This window comes from Dama dama, chromosome 9 (assembly GCF_033118175.1).
Source record: "Dama dama isolate Ldn47 chromosome 9, ASM3311817v1, whole genome shotgun sequence".
Lineage (NCBI taxonomy): Eukaryota > Metazoa > Chordata > Mammalia > Artiodactyla > Cervidae > Dama > Dama dama.
In genome coordinates this window covers 46232047-46252494 of record NC_083689.1, presented here as the reverse complement: position 1 = coordinate 46252494, position 20448 = coordinate 46232047, and the positions used below count along the sequence as shown (strand labels likewise).

At 59.4% G+C, this 20448-nt stretch overlaps 1 protein-coding gene across 3 annotated transcripts in view; it reads right to left on the bottom strand.

Moving 5' to 3' along the window:
• The window catches only part of ARID3A (AT-rich interaction domain 3A), a 35623-nt gene that overhangs the window by 5432 nt on the left and 9743 nt on the right, over positions 1 to 20448 (bottom strand). For all 3 annotated transcript variants that reach the window (XM_061151174.1, XM_061151175.1, XM_061151176.1), the window contains exons 4-7: positions 5923 to 5995; positions 2811 to 2994; positions 2269 to 2516; positions 121 to 402 (exon numbers count right to left, since the gene is read on the bottom strand). In XM_061151174.1, coding sequence (XP_061007157.1) covers positions 121 to 402; positions 2269 to 2516; positions 2811 to 2994; positions 5923 to 5995 — 787 coding nt within the window. The remainder of the gene's footprint in view (positions 1 to 120; positions 403 to 2268; positions 2517 to 2810; positions 2995 to 5922; positions 5996 to 20448) is intronic.

Genomic DNA, 20448 nt, shown 5'->3' with positions numbered 1-20448 from the left:
CCTTGTGCTGGTCTGTTTACCTTTTTTTCTTTTTGATCTGTAGGCACTCTTTACATATGTTGGCTATGAGGCCCTTCTCTTGTGCAAGAGGCACAGAGGGTCTGAGTGCCGGGGTGGTACCTTGGCTGTTGATCCGGATGCTCATAGGCAGCTGTGCTGTCATGGCCAGGAAGTTCTGCTGAAGTGCCCGCTGCATCAGCCGCTGCTGCTCCTCTGCCACCAGGGCCATCTTCTTCTCGGGAGGCTCCCCAGACTCCAGTTTCTCCCGAAGCTGCTCCAGGGCAGCTGCCTGTGCTGCCACGGCCGCCTGGGCTGCTACTGCCTGGGCCGCCACCACGGTGTGACCTGCCAGGGAGACTGGCAGGCGGCCGGGGACTGTGATGGGGATGGCTGCATCCTCCTCTGGACAGGAGAGAAGGGGAGTTGGTGGCCAGAAGGGAATGGAGGTAGCTTAGTCCCTGCCTCCCACACAAGGCAGGAAGGTGCCTCCTTGAATACCTCCCCTGATGGGGTGCTCACTTCCTCTCAAGGGATGAAGTGGACAGGTTTTGGAACAAACACAAGTGCTAAGAGCCTTTCTACTCTCAGGCTGACGTCAGATATCACCATAATGGTAACAATACTAATGATAGTTACAGTATACAGTACTGCTTGGCATCATTAAGTAGTATCATACAGAGACCATAGTAGCACATGTTACATACACATACAATATTAATTACAACCAGAGCTCACCACATCTTGTCTAAAGCACTTAATGTGAACCATCCCATCAACCCCATTTCTACCTAGACACCCTCTTCTCCACTTTACTGCTGAGAAACCCAAGGCTCAGAGAGGATGGATAACTTTCCTGAGGCCACTAGGCTGAAGAGAAGTTGAGCTGAAATCAAACGCACGCAGCCCAAGCCCAGAACCAGCTCTGGACCATTCCCCTCTCCAGCGGTTGAAACAAACAACCCCATCATTCCCACTCACTGGTCCCACTATGACCCACTCTCTCTTCTCCCAATTCTTCCTCTTGAGTCTCTCTCTAGTGGCCAGAGACTGCCTCTCCAGGATGGACCCCATTCCAACTTCTGCAGTTGCCAGCCCCTCTGCCCTGGAGTCTCTGCAGCCATCTCTGCTACTCTCGGTTCCAAATAGCCCCTCGGACCCATTACAACCATCTTTCCCCAGCTCCCTCATGAGCTCCATTGGGTTCGGAGCTCTCTTTTGTCCTCCACTGTCCTCCTGAGCTCCAGCATGGGGCTCACAGAGAATGGATGCCTAATGACATTCACAGGTATGGCTGTGACTCCCCGAGGCTGGGGCGGGGTAAACAGAGGCCCATAGAGGTTGGAGGGAGCTGACACTGGCGAGATCTCTTTCACCTTAGATCTGACCAGCCCTGAATTCTCAGGGTGCTGGGAGGATCATCCTGGATCCCTGGGCTAAGCCTGTGACGTAGGGAGTCACAGTTCGTGTAGCAGATGAGAAACGGGACCTTGGACAGTGCACCAGCCTGCTTGAGGCCAGCCCACCACATGAGCTGTTGTGATTCTGTGTTAGGAAGGATTCAGAGGCTCGATGATCAACTGGTGATATCTGCCATGGATGGGGTCTAGGGTGTTGCACGCTGCGCATTTTACACACCCAAGGTCCCCAACAACTCCACAAAGGTATAATCTCCTGCACTTTACCCATAATAAGAGCTAGGCTCAGAAAGGGCCAGTGAGCACTGAGCAATAGCTCCAAGGGTGGTTACAGTCAGTTTGATGACCCACACTGGCACCGTGTGTTCAGAAGAATTCTAAAGTTCAAAGGGAAGAGAATACAGTGATCAACTAGCAATGTCTGTCACATCAAGGGACTAGAGACAACCACGGGCAGCAGCCTGGACAAATGCTACAGTAAAAGAGTGATTAATTAGCAATGTCTGCCACGGGCAAAGGATAGGAAAATTGGGCATGGTTTGCCTTCTCCGACTTGGCATAGAATTGGAGGTAACAACTATTGATTTGTGATATATGCCAAGGGCACAGGTTTAGGGGAAACAAATTGATTAGAGATGTCTGCCTGCCATGGGCCAAGGTTGAAGGAACAGCAGTTGACTAGTAATGTCTGCCACAGGCATACCACTGGTGGGTAGGTAGCCCTCTTCCACACCCACTTTGGGGCCTATCTTCCTGGTCACCCAGAAAGGGAAAGAGACATCCCCATCCCTAGGTCACACTGCCAGGCTAAAGCAGAGTCATGATCAGGCCCCAAGCCCTGCGCAGCCCTCACCTTTCTTGATCTTGGGGGCTGGGGTGATGGAGCTGCCGTTGGTGCTGGCGGCCAGGCCCAGGGAGGACACAGGCAGTTTGGGCGAGGACAGCATGCTGTGAGCCCCGCCCGGCGAGTAGGCAAAGAGGGAGCCCCCAAAGCTCTGGCGCCGGCCTTCCCTCCGATTGCTGTCGATGGCTGCCTGGAGCTCGTTGGGGTTGCTGAGGCCACGCTTCTCACACTCGTAGGGGTACAGGTACTTCATATACCTGTGGGCAGGGACAAGAGGCAGGATGGCACTCAGGACACCTTAGGGGTCTGCATGAAGCCAAGCCCCACCTCCCTGTCTGGATGCCCACTGGTCCTCTGAGCCCCTGTCCTCACCTATGCTGTTCCCTCTGTCGCGATGCCTGTCCTGCAGCACGTCCCATCCCCATGACCACCACCTGCTAATCCTTGAGCACTCAACTGGCAGGGCCTAAAGGCCGGGACTTTCCGTGACCCCCTGCTCTGTGGTCCTTTCTACCTAGGGTCCTTTCTGCCTGGCGTGAGCGGGCACTTACTGGGTGCGCAGTGTGAAGGCAGCGCTGGTGATGGACGTGGGCAGGTTCAGTCCCTTGGTGATCTCCCGCCACAGCTTCTTGTTGATGACCTCCACCAAGCCGCCCTTCTCCGTAACCAGCACGTACAACATAAACAGGTCGAGTACCTGCTTTGCCATGATGGGGATGCGGTTCACAGGTGTCCCTGTGGAGAGGCGGGTGCTGTCACTTGAGGTGGCGCCCAATGCATCAGTGAGAGTGGGTACCCTTGGCACAGCTGACCCAAGGCAGCTGGCCCTCTGGAGGGCTGCCCCTGGCATTATAGGGGGTAAAGAAGCATCCCTGCCCCAGCCAGTGTGGCACCCAGCATCCGCTGGGGGCAGGGTCACTGGGTCAGACCCCAGCTTGCAAGAGCCCCGAGACGGCTGTGTCTCAGTATTTCCATCAGTGATCTGGGTTCATGCTGCTCATCTGGGGATGAAGAGGTGCTACAGGGCCAACCTGGGGGCCCAGCATGAGAAATACAGCCTCTGTTATTCTTTCTACAACCGACAGCTGCCAAAACAATTCCGCTGTGTTCCCCGAGGCCAGCTCCCTCCAGGTCCCCTGGGGCTCTGCAGTGGGGAAGCAGGGCTGGTTAATCCACTTTGCAGTTTAGATAGCAGAGAGATGGGCCAGCCAGGGGAGAGGGGCCCCTCCCTGCAGACAGGCCTTCTCCCCACTTCTGCCCACCCTGATGATCCGAGCCCCTGAACATGTGCCTCCCAGCCAAGGGAGCCCCTAGGTTTCAGTCAGTCTGCCTGGCACCTTTCTGGCTGACGGTGGAGAAGCCCCCAATTATACTTTTCCCCCGGGCAGTGAAATTACAGGTTTACTCTCTGTGGCCGCCACACTATCCTGCTCACATGAAGTACCCCCACCCCATGCCCAGCCTGGCATACAGCAGGTGTCAGTAAACAACAGTGAAGGCAGCTGGGCACCCATCCAATCGCAGCCCTGAGGGCAGGCCTGCCCTCCGTGCAGAGATGGAATCTGGCTCCCGCTCCCTCCGCCCCCACCATGGTGCTCTGGACCTGGGACCCTGGTTTCCACTCCCCACTCCCCAGCCCCAGCCGGACATCTCAGAACCACCTCCTGCCAACCTTGGCTGCTTCCTAAGTCGCCAAATCCCCAAGGAACAAACACAGCCTGGCGGAGGTGGAGTAAGATGGGCCTCAGATCCCCCCACTTCATTTTCCAGCCCAAGGAGAGAGACAAGCAACACCAGGTGTCAGTGGCACCCCCAGCGCCCGCCTGGCCCACCCGGGATGCTGAGTTAGGCTCTGAGTTGGGCTTCTCCCAGGACCCTGGGCCCTGGCTCGGCAGCAGGCGGATGTTTATAGAAGACGTGGAGCTGGGTGAGCACAGAGAGGCATTGATGGAGGCGGGCAGGGGGGTGATAAGGAAGGGTGGAGAGGTCGTCAAGGAAACAGCAGGAGGGTGGGGTGCAGGCAGGGCCCCTCCCCCACTTCTTGCCCTGGAGACTCTGGAGAACCATCCAGTTAGAGACCTTTTTTGACTTTGTGATGGGGGCAGGGGAAGTGGGAATTACTTTCCCCCTGGAGTGACGGGAAGGGGCTTGTGGGATGCAGGACGTGTTATCCAGATTCTCAGCCCCAAGGCCTTCCATCCCAATTATAGACAGGAGGGTTCAATAGGAAGGTGGGAAAGCAGGGCCTTGGAGCTGGGTTCTGAGGGATGCATAGGAGTTTGTTGCTTCCTGTCCTCAGGAGCACCTGGCTTGGTGAGGGAGGCAGGGCTGGACACAGACCCTGAAAGCCTGGGTGGCCAGGAGCTGGGGCCTCAGAGAACCTGGCCTCACTGACACCCCACTCCAGAGCAGCTCAGCATACTCCCTCCATGCCTCCAGGACACCAGAAACCCAGTCTTTGGCAGAGTGGGTGGGCTTTGGGCCTAAGGGCTTGGAGCCCCATGGTTGGGGGTCAGTGGGGGTCTCTGGTAGGTGTGGACCGGGCTGATAAAGGGTGGGGTGGGAGCTCTCTGACTGCAGAGGGGGCAGCAGGCCTGGCTGGGCTGGAAGATAACTGGGCTGGGCTGGACTCCTCTACCCCGGTACAGGAGGGGTTAATGCGGAGGCCGCAGCCCCCTCCCCTTTCATCTCCTTCCCTTCCGGCCTGGGCCTGTGTTTACAGAAGCTGCTAGCAGGGAGAGGCAGGCAGGGGCCCTGGACAAAGAAGCTGCCAGGCCCCTGCAGCCCATACCGGCCCCACCCCTTCCTGCCTCTCCAGGCCTCAGTTTCCTTCCCTGAACAGTGGGGGTGTGGGGGTGTCAGGGAACTGAGCCCACACTGCAGTGGGTACTCCTAGGATCTGCATCTGGCTGGAGCTCTGAGCTGGGGGCGGGGGGGTACTGGGGGTCCTCTGGGCCTGGCTGTCCCTGAATGCCCCCTAGGCCTGGCCTCTGTCCCTGGTCATCTCCTGTTTGCAAGGCTGTGTCTGGCATCTGCCAGACACTGGGGGTGGGGTTGGGGGGCAGAGGTGGCTCGGGCCTGGTACCCTGTCTTTGCATAATAACTGTGGCCCTGGCACTCAGCACATGTGGGCACTGACCACCACACGGCAGGGGGTGCAGGTGGCCCATCTCACAGACTGAGGAACTGAGGCCCCAGGTGGGAGCAGGGACCCAAACCTCCCACCAATTGCAGCAGCAGGAAGGCCAGTCTCCAGTCTGCCAGGAGCTTCTGCCCACCACCCAGCGCCTGCCCTCCTGGGAATCCAACCCTGTTCCCCACACAGAGGCTGGCCTGCTGTGGGGGATCCTGGGAGCAGCAAGGGAGGAAGCCTGCACTGTCACTTCTGGGTTGGGGTCCCAAGACCCTCCCCCCCACCCAAGAACATACCCCTTATACTCTCACAGCTGTGCCTCCCCAACCAGACCTGCAGGGCTGGGCCTCCTCTGTCAGATACCCATGGCAGGACGGTGCCTCTTCTCTCAGATGCTTGCCACCATGGCAGGGCTATGTCTCCCGCTCAGGCATCTCTTGGATGCCTCCAGCCACGGGGAGCTCACTTTCTGACACATCTGCCCCAGGCTGTGGCCAGCAGGGCCCATCCTCCTGGCAGGCAGACCTCACCTCGCTTCTGCATGAAACTGAACAAGTCATCCAGGAACTCCTTCCTCTTGGGGTCTGCGTCCAGTTCGTAGAGCTGTGAAGGCAGGGAGGGGATGGGTTAGTGGGTGTCGGAGCTGGCAGAATGTTCACGTCACTTGGAACGTTAGTTGAGGGGACTGCCAGTAGGAGAGCCAGCAGAGGGGCTCAGCACTGGCCCTGTCCCCCAGCATCCAAACATCTGCCGAGGTCCCGCTGAGCAGGCAGCAAGAGCCTGCTGCTGCCATCAGACAAAGACACTGAGACATTGTCCTGGGGCGGTGTAGCAGTTGACCACACGCTCAGCTTAAACCATGGATATTTATGTATTTCTGCCTGGTTCTGAAGACCAGCCATCTGGAGTCAAGGTATGGCTCTAAGGGGGATTCTTCCGTCTCTCCCAGCTTGCAGGGGCCCAAGTGTCCCAGGCCTGCAGCTGCACCACCCTGGTCTCTGCCTCTGCCTTGCGTGGCTTCTTCCTGGGGATTTGTCCAAAGTCCCCTCTTCCCATGGGGCACCCACTCACTGGCTGAGGGCCATCTCATCCCCATCCTTAACTGCTCACACCTGCAGATACCCGACTCCTGCGTCATGCTCTGATCACAGGTATGTGCTCAAGCTGAGTCTTGAACATATAATTTTGGGGGACACAATTTGTCTCACCCAGACTATTGCCACCATGAGGGTGGTGGATGTCTGGCACTGTCCACCAAGCCAGTGTGTATGCTCCCGCAGGGCACAGAGGCAGGCCTGGGACAGAGTCAGGACTCTCAGGAGCTCTGTCCTGCACATCCATTGCCTGGGTCCACCAGTTATGGAGGTCTGCGGTATTTGCAGGGCAGGGTGTCCTAGTCTCAACTGTCAGCTCCCAGGTGCTGGTGGGCAGGGAAGCCAGTAGAGGTAATTAGAGAGCAAAGCTTGGCGGTGGGGGGCGGGGGGAGGTGGGGGTTGCCGAGGAGGGGCAGTGCAAATAGCAGGCTTCAAATTAAGCTCTAGGGAATGTGCCCCCGTGGCTGCCTGGACACAGGGTGAGCAGGACTGTGGTGGGGGGCCTTGAAACCACCAATTAGCTCCAGCTGGGATAATCCGTCATCAAGGCCTAAGAACAGGGTAAGGCCCAGCTCCCGTGGCATGGGACATCCCTGGGCCTGGGAAGGCAGGGTCCTCGGGGAGGCTACCGTTAGCCATCTGGCCCCTCTCTGGGCCTCAGTTTCCTAGTCTGTGTAGTGGAGACAATGCGGGGACTGAAGGGAACAGGCTGGGAGAGCTAGGAGTCCAGCCCTGGGTGGTCTAGGCCCGGCCTTTGTCTCCACCCTGCCCAGCCAGGCCGGCCAGCTGCATTCCTGCACTGATTTATGGTGGCCAGAGGCGTGCACCCATCCGGGCCCCTCTGCTGTCCCCGCCCCAACCCCCACTCCAGCCCACACAGCCCCCAGCACTGTGTGGGCCCCTCACCCCTTCCTCAGAGCCCGTGATTCACACCCTGGTCCGGTCTCCTGTCTGTCTGCCCAAGGAGTTTGTCTGTTTTTGTTTCTGGTGTCTAAAACAGGGCTGAGCACACAGCAGTTGCTTAATAGATGATCGGTTAGTGAACCCTGATTGCTCAGCTGCGACATGGGCCAGGCTGGGCAGAGAAGACCAGAGTGACTTGTGGGGGTTCATCCTCAAATTTCCATCCACCCAGAACCTCAGGACTGGACCTTGTGCAGAAACGGCATCTCTGCCGACGTCATTAGTCATGATGAAGGTTTTCATAGTAGGACGACTGGGGTCCTTATGAGAGGAAGACAGGCAGACACATGGGGAGATGAGACAGAGACTGGGCTGATGTGGATACAGGCCAAGGGACGCCCAGAGACCCAGGAGCTGGAAGAGGCGGGAGGACTCGCCTCTGGAGCTCCTGGAGGGAGGAGGGCCCTGCCATGGCCTGACCCTGGCCACAGTTCTCCAGAACCAAGAAGATCTCTGTAGATCTAAGCCATCCGGTGTGTGGTCAGTCGTCCCGTCCAATCAGTTGTCATACCTGCTCCAGGAAGCTCACATGGGGTTCACCCAACCTCAAGCCTGTCTTGACAAGGGGCAACACTTCCTCCTGTAAGATTCAAATCCCAGTGGAGGGGGGCCCACCCTGCATGAACCCCTTCCTTTCCAGGTCTAGCCCCCACAAGAGATCAGAGCACCCCTCCTGCCTCAGTTTCCCCATCTTTCAGGGACAGTGGTTGATAAGTACAACAGCTTCACCCAGCACTCATGGCACCATCAGGATGCCCGTATTCCAGGTGGGCAAACGGAGTTTCAGGGCAGAAACCAGCTGGTTGCACAGGCGGCCCAGCTTAGAGGGGGTCCACTCACTAACCCCCAGGCCAGACAGTGGGCGGCAGTGGTGGCATGGCCAGACCCCCATGGGGCCGGGGCATTATGAGAGGCCATAAAGGGGGTGGGCAGGTCCCCAGGCAGCCGGCAGAGGGGGCAGCTTTAATGGCTGTTGCTGTGGGCAGCCGACAACAAAGACGGGCAGTAAAGGCCGCCTAGCTTTATGGGGCTCTGGCCCCAAGTTCCGCACCCCTGTGGGGTGTGTCCTGCCCTGGTCAGCTGGCCAAGGCAGCCCACCAAGCCCCAGCCAAGGGGGAGCTGTGGACGGTGTCCGCCCCCTCCCCCTCCACCATGAGCTGCTGGGCCCAATTACCTGGTCTCACAAGGCTTTCAAGCCACATAGCTGGGCCAGGACACCTCCCTGGCCACGCCCAGGCCTCCGGCCCACCTGGGTCCTCTGGCTGAAACCCTGCCCCTTTCCGGAGGGCCCAGGAGGTGCTGTCATGCCTAGAGCTGCAAACCCAGGCTGGAGGTTGGGCAAAACCTCAGGAAACCCCCCTGGGGCTGAAGCGGGAGATAAACTGCCTGGCTCTTCCCTCCCCAAAGCTGAGCACTGGGGCCACAGGTGCTGTGATCACGGGGCCTCCTCCAGCTGAGGGCACCCCACCTCCCTGCGGCCACGTGGTCCTGGAGGACCTGCCAGGGCCCTCCCCACTGACCTCTCACCGGCCTTCCTGCAGCTTCTCAAGCCCGCCAGGGGCCGTGGTCCCACCTCTGGCCTTTGACCTGGCAGCTCCTCTGGCCTGGAATGTTGGCCTGGCCCTGGCTGAGCTCTCTGCCCCAGGCTTCCCTGTCACCCAGGTCTCTGTGCTGAGGTCATCCCGGAGGGCTATCTGCAGCTGCGTTCTCACTGGGACCAGGTCCGCCAACTGTGGGTGACTCTCTTGTGTACCCCACCCCGCCCCGCCCTGTCCCCTGCACAACTGAGCCGCGTGGACTCACACTGTCCTCCTGGGAGAGTGTCGGTGGTTTTCCCATCTAGGAGTCTAGGATTGGGCACACAGCAGCTGCTTCAAAAGTGCTCATTAAAATGGACTTTGATTTCTCACCACAACTTGGGGACAGGATTCCCCCCATCCTTTCCCAAATCCCAGACATGTTTGGGCATGACCCATGCTCTCGGGCACCTGCAGCCCAGGATTGGGCAGATAAGCATCTTGGGGGTTCCTAGGTCTGCCCCGCTGGTTCAGATTCTGCCCTCCCCCAGCCCCATCTGTGAAGGGGGCACAGGAACCTGAGGATGTGGGTGTGGATGTGTGGGCCTGGGCTGGGGGTCCCCAAAAATGCTCCCAAGTACACACCTCCCTTCCCATTTTCTACCTGCCAGGCAGAGTCACTGGGACATGGCCATGTGGCCCACCTTTCTGGGCTGTGGTGGGGCCCCCCTCCATTGGTGGAACACATCTGTCGGCTAGTTACCAAGGCTTGGCTGCCCGTGGTCCATCTTCCCCCTACTCAGCACCACCCACTTCACAGAAGGGAAACTGAGGCACAGACCAGGTAAAGCCCAGTCCCGACCTCCCCTGCCCTGCAGTCTCCCGTCTCCCCATCACCCCAACGAGGACTATACTTCCCCTGTGGTCACTGCTGGCCCTTACCTCCCTCTGCTTAGCCCCTTTGGACCACATCATGGTTTTGGAGCAAAAGGCACAGAGCTCACCTCAGGGCCTTTCCACCTGTGCTCCCTCCCCTGGAAAGCAGTTTCCTGGCCCCTCCTCATCCTCTGACCCCGGCCTCAGCCTCAGTTTCCTTTCAGGCAAAGACACAAGCCTGGCGCCCCATATAGCTTTCTCAGTAGACACTTGACCACCCTGGGGAGGGGGGACGGTGAGTGTGAGGGCCCAACACCTGCCTTGCTCTGGGTCCAGCACAGGTGTGGGAGAAGGCTGGAGGGGGTACAGAGCGGGGATCTTTGGAGGGATCCCTCCCACCCCACCCCCGCCCCCCTCCCGCCTGCCCCCCCCCCCCCACGCCTGCCCCATGGAGGGTGGAGGGGCCAGCGTCCAGGAGGAAGCAGATAAAGCCAGGCAGGCTCGGGGCTCCAGGCTCAGGTAGTGGGTGGGGGAGGGGCTGTGGAGGAAAAAGCGAGATAACCTCCCCCTCCCCCAAGTGCTCGAGGGGCAAACAGGAAATTCTTGTTTGTGGCGAATGGTGAGCATTTCCACCACCACCACCACCACCACCACCCAGCTGCTGACCAGGCCTCCAGAAGCCCTGGCTGGAGCTGGGGGTGGGAGTGGGGGTTGGGGTGGGACCCTCAGGTGGGACCCTCCCTCACTGGAAGCTGCCCTGTGGGGACAGCAGACACCTCAGGAGCCAGGGCACCACCTGCCAGCCTGGAAGAGGAGGACAGGCCTCTATCAACCCACAGGGGGGCCTGGTGCAGGGGGGAGGGGCCCCCAGGACCGCCCGCAATCAGGAGACCCCTCCCAGACACCACGTCCCCAGTCCCCACGGGGCTGAGGGCGAGGGCTGTGTCCGGCTCAAGGCTGAGGAGGCCCTAGCTATAAAGAGACCGCCCGCCCGGGGCCCCTGAGAGGACCTTTGCCCCCTCAACAGTGTCTGCTCGGCCCCCTCCTGCCACCCAGGCGGCTCCAAAGTCCGAGGGGCCCTGTCTTGGAGGGACGAGGCCACCGGGCGGCAGAGGGACTCTAGGAGTGAGGCTGTGTCCTTGGACAGCAGAGACAGGGACTCAAATCAGGAGAGACTGGAAGGATTCGGGATCGCGGAGAGCCCCCAGGTCCTGAGCAGGACAACTCTGTCCCCGGCAGACAAGGATGCTGCTTGGAGAGCCCACAGCTGGGGGCAGGTGTAAAAAGGCCTGTTTTCACACTTGTGTCCAACCACAGCTCCTGGGAACCAGAGAAGGATGCTTCCCCCACGGCTGCAATGGGGTGGGGGTGGGGGCAGGAACAGAACCTCCAGCCTACCCTCACTGACCCCCCACCCCCATGGGGAGCACAGGACAAGGAGGCGGTTAGGGAAGGGACGAGGGATGGAGGAGGAGCCGGGCGACAGGCAGGGCTGGGCGCCGCCTTAATCTCGCCTGCTTTATCCTGGATTGTTAAAGAAAATATTTATGGAGGTGAAAGTCACGTACTATAGAATTAGCTGTTTTACAGTGAATGATTCAGGGGCCTTCTGTGCACAGACAGTGTTCGGCAACCACCACCTCTGTTCGTTCCAGAACCTTCCATTCCCCCCCCAAAAAAACCTTATCCTCACCAGAACCCCCTCCCCTGCAGCCCCTGACAACCAGGAGCCCACTCATGTCTGTGGATCTGCCAGTTCCGGACATTTCCCATCAGTGCAGTCACACCCTGTGTGTCCTTCTGTGTCTGCTTTTCACTGAGCATTGGGTTCTCAGGGTCTGTCCACGTGATAGTGAGTGTCAGGGCTTCTCTCCTTTTCGTGGCTGAGTAAATATTCCAGGTGTGTGGAGGGACACATGCGTTCATCCATTCACCACTGATGGGCATTTGGCTTGTTTCCCTTTTTTGGCCATTATTATAAATCTCACCTATTTCTATATCCTTTGGGGTATGGACAAAAACTGACTCATCATACCGCCAGTAAACCAAGTGAAACTGCAGTGAAACAGCAGAGAAGGCCCCACAGCTGGCTTTTAATCCTTCAACGTCCCCCCTCAGAGCAACCAAGATGACACTTCCCTGCAGCTTCCCAGAGTGGAGGGTCCCGGGAGCTTTCAATCTCTACATCAAGATCAGGCTGTGTCTCCCCTGCTCCAAGGCTGCCCTTGGCTCCCTGCCTCTGTCAGGAGAAGCCAGACCTCCTACCTGCCAGGCTGGGTGGGTGGGGCTGACCCCCTGGATGCCGGCACCTGGCACCTCTCCAGTGCTGGCCCCTCACTGTCCCCATCTTGGTCCTGTCTGGGGCCTCTGCATTGCTGGTGCCCCCATCTGGGTCCCCCTCCTCCATCCTTAAAACCCTCTTTGGCTCCTGCTCTGACCCCCAAGCCAGGGCAACATCCTGAGTAATGCTCCCTGTCCCCCCCACCCCCAGCATCTGTCACGGGTCACGTGACTCTGCACTTATTTGGGGGACAGTTTCTTTCTTCATTCTCACCCAGATGACAGCCCCCAGGGCAAAACAGGTAACAGTGGGTGGGCTTGGTATACAGCAGGTGCTAAAGAAGAACTTAGATTCCTACCCATCTGGTGTGTCCTCCATCACAGCTCAGCCCCTTTGTCCCCCGCCCCCCCACCCCGGGCAGATAAGGCCCCTCCTCACATTATCTATTGGGCCCTGGGAGGCCTGGGCCGGGGATGACTCAGCATGGGCAGCCGTTGCCAGGTGGGCCCAAGCCCCGGCTGGGTCCCTGGGGACCACTCAACCGCGGACCCATTCACAGAACCGCCCACGCACAGGCTCGGAGGAGGGCTGGGGGCGGGGTGCACTGCATCCCCACGGCCCCTCCCCTCACGTCCACTCTGCACCCAGGAAAAGGAGGCGGGGGCGGGGCTGCATGCGCACTGGGGACCAGTCTGGGTCTGGCTATAGAGCTGCCCCCACCAGCTGCTGAGCCACTGGGCGCTATAACCATCCTGTTCCGCAGCACCTGCCTAGTGGGTGCGCTTCTGCCCCTTCTCACCCCTTCTCCTCAGAGACCCTGAGGGGCAGGGTCAGATGGATGAAGCCAGGACCATGGCCAGGCTGTGGGAGGAGGTGGGGTGGGGCAGAAGGACCTGGAGTCTGGAACCCTCCCTGTCTGCCTCAGTTTACCCATCGTGGCAGGTCGGCAGTAAGCAGAAGTTGGTGCGGTACCCACAGCCCTTCTGGGGGTGGCAGGGGCTCAGGAGGAGGAGGGCAGAGGAGGAGGAAGCCAGGGAGAGCAGTGTCAGCTCTCCAGGTCAGGCCATTTTACAGCCATGACTGAGCACCTTCTGGTGTTGGTTTTCTTGTGAGGGGGGCCCACACTGTGCATTTGGGGTGCAGGGCCTGTAGGATCTTAGTTCCCCCACCAGGGACTGAAACTGGGCCCAATTCAGTGATGCGCTGAGTCCTAACCACTGGACTGCCAGGTAAGTCCCATCCTTCTCTATGTGAAGGTCCATACTGGATGCTGGGGACACAGTGCACCCAAGAGAGACCTGGCCTGAAAGGGGGGCAGCAGGAATCCCACCCAAGGGTGGCCAGGACCCCTGGAGCTAGGCAGCTCCCTGCAGGGTGGGGGAAGGGCAGTCTTGCTTGCTGCTGTATACAGCAGGGACTTAATAGTGTCCACAAGGTGACAGGCCCTTCCCACAAGTTGGCCTCCCCATGCACCTGACCCCTGGGGCCAACCCCGCCCCAACCCAGGCTCAGGGCCACACGGCCCTTTCATTTCCCGTCAGCACTCCAGGGCTGCAGGGGCCCCACTCGGCCGGCAGGAAATTGGGGAAGTGATTCTGGGCAGGGCAGAAACATCTGCCCGCTTGGCCACCACCCCCCCCAAATGGTGTGTGTCCCCTCTCAGCAGAGACGCAGCACCCCCACCCACGACACAGATATTAATAAAACTTCCAGAAACAAGTCACAGAGCCTGACCACAAAGTCAGCGATGAAAGGCACTTCTTTCTGGATTTCCGGATTGCAAGGTTCCGGGGACGTGCCCCGGTCTCCAGTCAGCCTTTCATGCGAGTGGGGGCCCCTGGAGCCTCAATCTCCCCACCTGGGAAATGGGCAGGGGTGCACCTGGGGCATCCAGGTGGGGGAGGACAAGGGGACTGTGGGAACAGGCTGTGCAGAGAGAACAGTATGGCCACGTGTCACAGCTGGGGATGCCAGCCAGGCCTGGCATCGAGGACGTGCCCAGAATGGGGAGCAGGGGAGAGAAACTTCTAGGAAGGTAGCGGCCCCAACATGCAAATCTGGGCGGCGGCCTCCATCCACCTGGGAGCCCCCGCCCACGGGCTTGGCTGGAGCAGACCACTGTCCAGATGGGAGCCCATTTCTCAGATGGGGAGACTGAGGTGCTGAGAGAAGGCACAGAGTGGGACTGGGACCCGGGACAGAGCCCCTTGGCACCTCTGGAACACGTCAAAATCTGGTGGGACTGGGGGTTGGGGTGGGACCCTGCCCAAGAATGCCTGGCATGTGTGAGGCACAGGGCAAAGGCTTTGGGGTCAGAAAGCGAAAAATCCAGCATCTTCTTCTCCGCCGCCTCCACCTGCAGTTATGATGGTCCTTGTGTTCTGGGGTCCTGGGACCCTCACAACCCGAGGACAACAGTGTTGTTACTGCTTAGCTGCTGGCTCAGGGCAGCTGAGGGGTCTGAGCCCTGCACCCAAAGCCTGGCACCTGGGAATTAAAACTTCCACCATGGGGGACACTTCCCTGGGGGTCTAGTGGCTAGGACTCTGTGCTCCCAAAGCAGGGGGTCCTGGCTCGATCCCTGGTCAAGGAACTAGATTCCACATGCCACAATTAAGACCCGGCGAAGCCAGATAAAAAAAACAACAAACAAAAAACCCGCATTGTGCAGGAGTAACTTCTGAAAGAAAGTAGCCCTGTGTACCTGCAGAAGAGCTATGGGCAGCCCCCAAAAGGCAGAAAGGGACCCTCCTAGTGGTCCAGAGGCCTGTAGAACTCCACCTGCTCGGGGAGTGACGTCCCCATTGCCCCCCACCCAGGTTCATTCAACAGAAGCACAGCAGAGTCGTGGGGGCAGGTCCCACCCCTTCCCAGCCCTGCTGACCGGGTCCCCACCGTCCGGGGCGCTCATAGACGGGACCGGAAGGAAGGGGGCTGCTTCCTGCCTCCCGCCCAGGAGTCAAGAGGAAGGGGCCCCGGGGGGCTCAGGTTCTGGGGTTCCCGCTGAACACACCTGCAGGAACCCCCATCAGGCCTGGGCCCAGGGCGGAACACAGTCTGCCCCACAATGGCCATCGGACTCAGGGTGCCACCAAAACCTGCCTCCTGACGGCAGGGGGGGACCCCTCTCCTGGAACCTCCCACCTCCCCAGAGACCGCTCCTGCAGTGAGGAGACCATGCTGGGCACCTGGGGGCAGAGCAGGTGCCCACCACACCCTGCCTTCTTCCACCCGGACCCTCGGTGACCAGTAACTAACAATGATGAACAAATATAATAAAACAAAATAAAAAAACAATGATGACAACAAAACCCCAGCTCAGAATCTGCCAGTTTTCCACATGGGGAAACAGTGCCCAGAAGGAGGGTGCTGAGATCAGCTGCCACCTACATCAGCTGGGCTGGGCTCCCCCAGATAGCCATGGCATGGAATAAAGGAATAACCACCAGTACTTCAGTGGTTAGGACTCAGCACTGTCACTGCCAAGGGTGCCGGTTCAATCCCTGGTTGGGGAAGTAAGATCCTGCAAAGCATACCAAGTGGCCAAAAAAAAAAAAAAAAAAAACCCACCCACAATAACCCGAGGTGCCCTAGGGCCCCACTTCCAGTCTAAGAATCCAGCACCCTGTCAGCGGGCACATGGGCCCGCCAGAGGGCCCAGGGAGGGGCCGGGCAGGCCACTGGCTGGGCAGAGTGCCAGATGGGGCAGCAGCCACCAGGCCAGGAGAGGTGGCAGCTGGGGCCATGCACACTGTCCCCAGGTGCTCCCAGGGAAAGGGCAGATGAGTAATTACAGGGTGATGGGGGCAGGATGGGCAGAGGGGCATGGGGGTTGGAAATCAGAGACAAGAAAGGAAACAGAGAGCCATGAGGGGGAGACAGAAACTAGAAACATGGAGACTGACAGACACGGTCAGTTTCCAGGCCCAGGCCTGGCTCCCCCAGTGCCAGGCATGGTGGCCTAAGCTTTCCTGGTGTGGTCCAGTGGATAAGAATCCGCCTTGTAATGCAAAGGACACTGGTTCAATCCATAGTTGGGAAAGATCCCCTATGCTGGCGGGGGCAACTAAGCCCGTCCGCCCAGAGCCTGTGCTCTGCAACAAGAGAAGCTGCTGCAATGCGAAGCCCGCAGGCAACAGCAAAGACCCAGCACAGCCAAAATGAATAAAATTTAAAAAACAAGAACAGAAGGGGGATGTGGCCCACCCTGTCCAGAGTTGGCAGCCCTGGGGCTGGGGGAGCCCCTCCCCGGGTAGGGACCTCACAAGTCCGGAAGATCCACATTGGAAGCAAGGGGGTGAGGTTGGGGGCATGGCCTAATAGGGCAAAGGCTAGGGTGGCCACGGGGACCCTCAGAGGCCCCTCCTGGGGGAGAAAGAGAAAGTGGCACAGCACCAGGGCCATGGCCACTGCAGCCGGGACAGAGATGCCAGACACCCCCCAGACACTAGCAGGGTTCACCCCACCCCACCTCAAGAGACACAGACACACCACACCGTCCCCCCCCACCTGGACCTCTCTGTGGCTGTGGACACCTGTGTCCGCCCCACGGCTGCACACGGACCTTTCCACCCCTGTCTGGATGTGTGCCGTCACTCCCACATGTGGACCCTCCCAATGGACACCCCCCCGCCCCCGCCGGGCAGGTCCTGCCACCCCACTGTGGTTCCCAGGCACACATGGACACACCCGTCCAGCCAGACACAGACACACACAGACACACCCTTGCCCGGAGGCTGGCTCACACGCCAGACGCCCCGCCCTCGGCCGTCACGCCCACCAGGCCCACTGGGCCCGGCGCCCCCACTGCCACGCAGCCACGTGGGCAGCACTTCTGTGCGCTTTGTTCTCAGGCACACCCCCAGTGCTCCACACACACACACACACACACACACACACGCATGCACGTCCGCATGTGGGTGTGCAGCCTGGCCTTTCTGCTCACAGCAGTCCATGACACCATGGACCACTCAGTCAGGGTCTGGAGGAGGCTCCATGGCAGACCGGCCCCTTATGCATCTGCCTGGCACTGCTGAGCCCCATGAGTCAGGGACCCAAACCCCTCACTGGACTTTGTATTCATTTCCTGCAATGGCAACAGGCCAGGGGGCTTGGAACAGGGGTTCATTTTTCCACGATTCTGGAACCCAGATGTTGGGAATCAAGGTGTGGACAGGGCCATGCTCCCAGAGGCTCCAGGGGAGGGTCTTCCCTGTCTCTTCCAGTTTCTGGGGGGCCTTGGGCTTGTGGCCACATCACCCATCTCCATCTCCACCCTCACATGGCTATTTTCTGCCTCCTTGCCTTTCTATAAAGACCCAGGTTGCCCTCCTCTGCTGTGGCCTCATCTTAACTGCGTCTACAGAGACCCGATTTCCAAACAAGGTCCCGTCACTCTGGGGATACCATTCAGCCCCCAATAGATTTCTCCCTGGAACATGGGGTTTTATCTGTCCCTGGTTTGTCATCTGGAAGGCAGGTGTCCCCAAGGCCACAAGCCTGCTGGGGGCAGGCGGTGCTGACTCTATGCCCTCCCTGCCCCCACCCCCACCCCTTGGCCCCACGAGACACCCGCCAGCCCTGACCGAGAGGCAAGGCTGAGTCCCGAGCTGGGGCCTCCACAGGCAGATTGGCTAGCATTTAACCCCGTGACCCCCAATTGTCCTCTGGCCAAGCGCAGCCAGTCAAGCAGAGGAGGGCGGTCCGGCCCCGCCCCCGCGCGTGCCCACCCATGGCCTGCACCCCCAGCTGCCCCAGACCCTGCCTGGAGCAGGACCCAGCAGTAGGCAGCATCAGCAGATGGGGTCTTCCACAGGGCCCAGGACGCCCCCAAGTCACCGTGGGGGGTGCAGGCTCAGAGTAAGAAGGATGTGTAGGTTGAAGAGGCTCTGTGTCAGACGGGGAAACCAAGGCACACAGCAGGGTAGCCATGCCTGGCATCCTCCGACTGCACCTCTGCATCAGAGAGGGTGCACCTCCACCCACAATCACACAGCACGTGAGGGGAGAAGGATGGGACCCAGCGATGGGAGCCCGTGCAGCCCAGAGGCCCTCGTCACACCTCGCAGCTCCTGGGGCTGCGTCAGCAAGGTAGCACGGGACACTGACCTGTGTCCGGGCCACTGATCCGAGCCACTGACTGGGGCAGCTTGACTTTCTAGCTAACGGTTAATGGGCCCCACCACACCCTCAAGATTGCTGAGACAAGGGGCTGGGGGGGCGGGGGGGGCATGAGTGTGTGTTCTTGCAGACCCCCAGGCACACAGTCACGTGCAGAGGAGAGGGTCACCATGGGAGAGGGTCACCCCAACATGCACGGCGCTGGGGCTGATGACTCAGATACACAAGCTTGGCCACCCTCAAGTGGGTCCAGACCCCAGGACATACTGGTGGGACATCCACGTGGCTTGGGTCCATGTCACATGGAGGCACACGCAGATGTACACCAACACTCCAGGTGGGGGACCCACCAGCAGGCGCCCAAGATGACAGATACACATAAAAGACACCGTAAGTGGCTCCATGTGGCCCCAGACCATCCAAATGAACACACGGGAGAGCCACACTGGCACAGGCATGGTCACGGACACCACGGGGACTCACAAGGCCCCCAGAGACCCAGCTCCACAAACAGACTCTGATGCACATGGAGCCCCTCGAGAGGGGACTCCACGTAGCCAGGCCTTTCCCACGTGCACACACGTGCCAGCGTCAGCGACTGGACTCCACGTGCTCCCCATGCCCGCTGGCCACCACGCCCTCCACAGCCGCGTGTGTTATTAGAAAGCGTGGGGAGGGGCCGGGCGCTTGACAGCGGTGACCAGGGTGGGGAGTGGTGGTGGGCGTGGGGCCAGGCCACAGTGGCGGTGACCCCACAGCAGTGACCGGGCAGCCAGGCGGCGGCGCCGGGGCCAGATAAGGCTCTTCCGGCTGAGTCAGTGTGGTTCCCAAGGCTGGCACGGGCGGGGGCACGGTGCCAGGACTGTCAGGCGGGCACCCTCCCTGTGCCCGCCATGGCCCTGCTGGCTCTGCGCCAGCAGCCGCAGTGGCTTTGATGAGGCGGGTGCTGCTCCAGGACGGCAGGGCTGGGCTGCTGGGGGGTTTCGCAGCACTGGTCCCACCCCCAGCCCAGGGCCCAGGGCCCCAGTTCCCCAGGAAGACGCCTGGCGCCGGAGCTGGCCCACAGGACCCACGGGCCTGGCCCCTGGCCTGTTCCGCCCCCAGCATGCCGGCTAAACATCACTGGACCCAGAAACCAGTGCCTGACCTCCAGCCTGTGCCCAGAACACACTTCTCCACCAAAACTTCTCACCCTTCTCCCTGGCCCCAGAGGCCTAGCTGTGGTGCCCAGCCATGGATCCCAGCAGGGTCCTCCCAGTGTCCCTCTTCCTCCCCTAGCACTGCTAAATCCTGCAAAAGCCCCCTCTGAGCCCACCTTGGCTTGCCCTATTGTTCTGCCCACCTCTACCTCTCCCACTTCATGGTCCAGTCACATGGTTCCCAGATACAGACCCTAACCATTCTCTGGCCATCTGGCTGACTCTTACACATCCTACAAAGCCCCAGTTCCAAAGCCCATTACTCTGGACAGCCTTCCCTCTAGCCCAGCCCGGACTGCATGGCTGGAGTGCCTGTGTCCATCTCTGGCCTTCCAGGTGAAGAAAGTATGTGCCACATCCTCCTGCAGCCCCAGCAATTTCTGCTCCCCACCCCCACCCTACACAACCCCAAGAGATGTTTACTGCAGTGTTGTTTACAACTGGGAAATAGGAAAAAAGACCAATGTGTTGGTGTCGGCCCCACAAGGGAAACTGAAGCAGCTAAAAGAACCAGACTACTCAAAACACGGATAAAATAAACAAAGAGTGAAAATGATGGGAAAAAATGAGAAAAGCGGTATGTCCAGCTCAGCAAATGGCAGACCCCAGCAACCCCCAAAAGACCACACTTCAATAAGCTGCCCATCACACTTTAATACCCTGCCCGTCACACTTCTGTGTGAGTGGACAGAGAAAGGCCTGGAAAGACGGTGTGGCTGATGCCAGGAAGGTTGGGGAGGAGGCTGGCGGGCTCAGACCTCTCTGGAATCCTTCCTTTTTTTCCTACCAGAAAGGTATCAAGTGTCACTTCTGAAATCCAAAAAAAGACTTTAAAAATATATGTGTGTATATTTTCCATAGTTAAAAGAAAAAAAATCAAGTGAGCTGAAAAACACAGAAAAAAAAAATGTGACCACAGCCCCTTGCTGAGGGAGCTTCTGGGGCCCAGAGCTGCACCCTAAGTTGTCTGAACCCATTTCCGGGGCCACAGAAGCTTGTGTGGAGA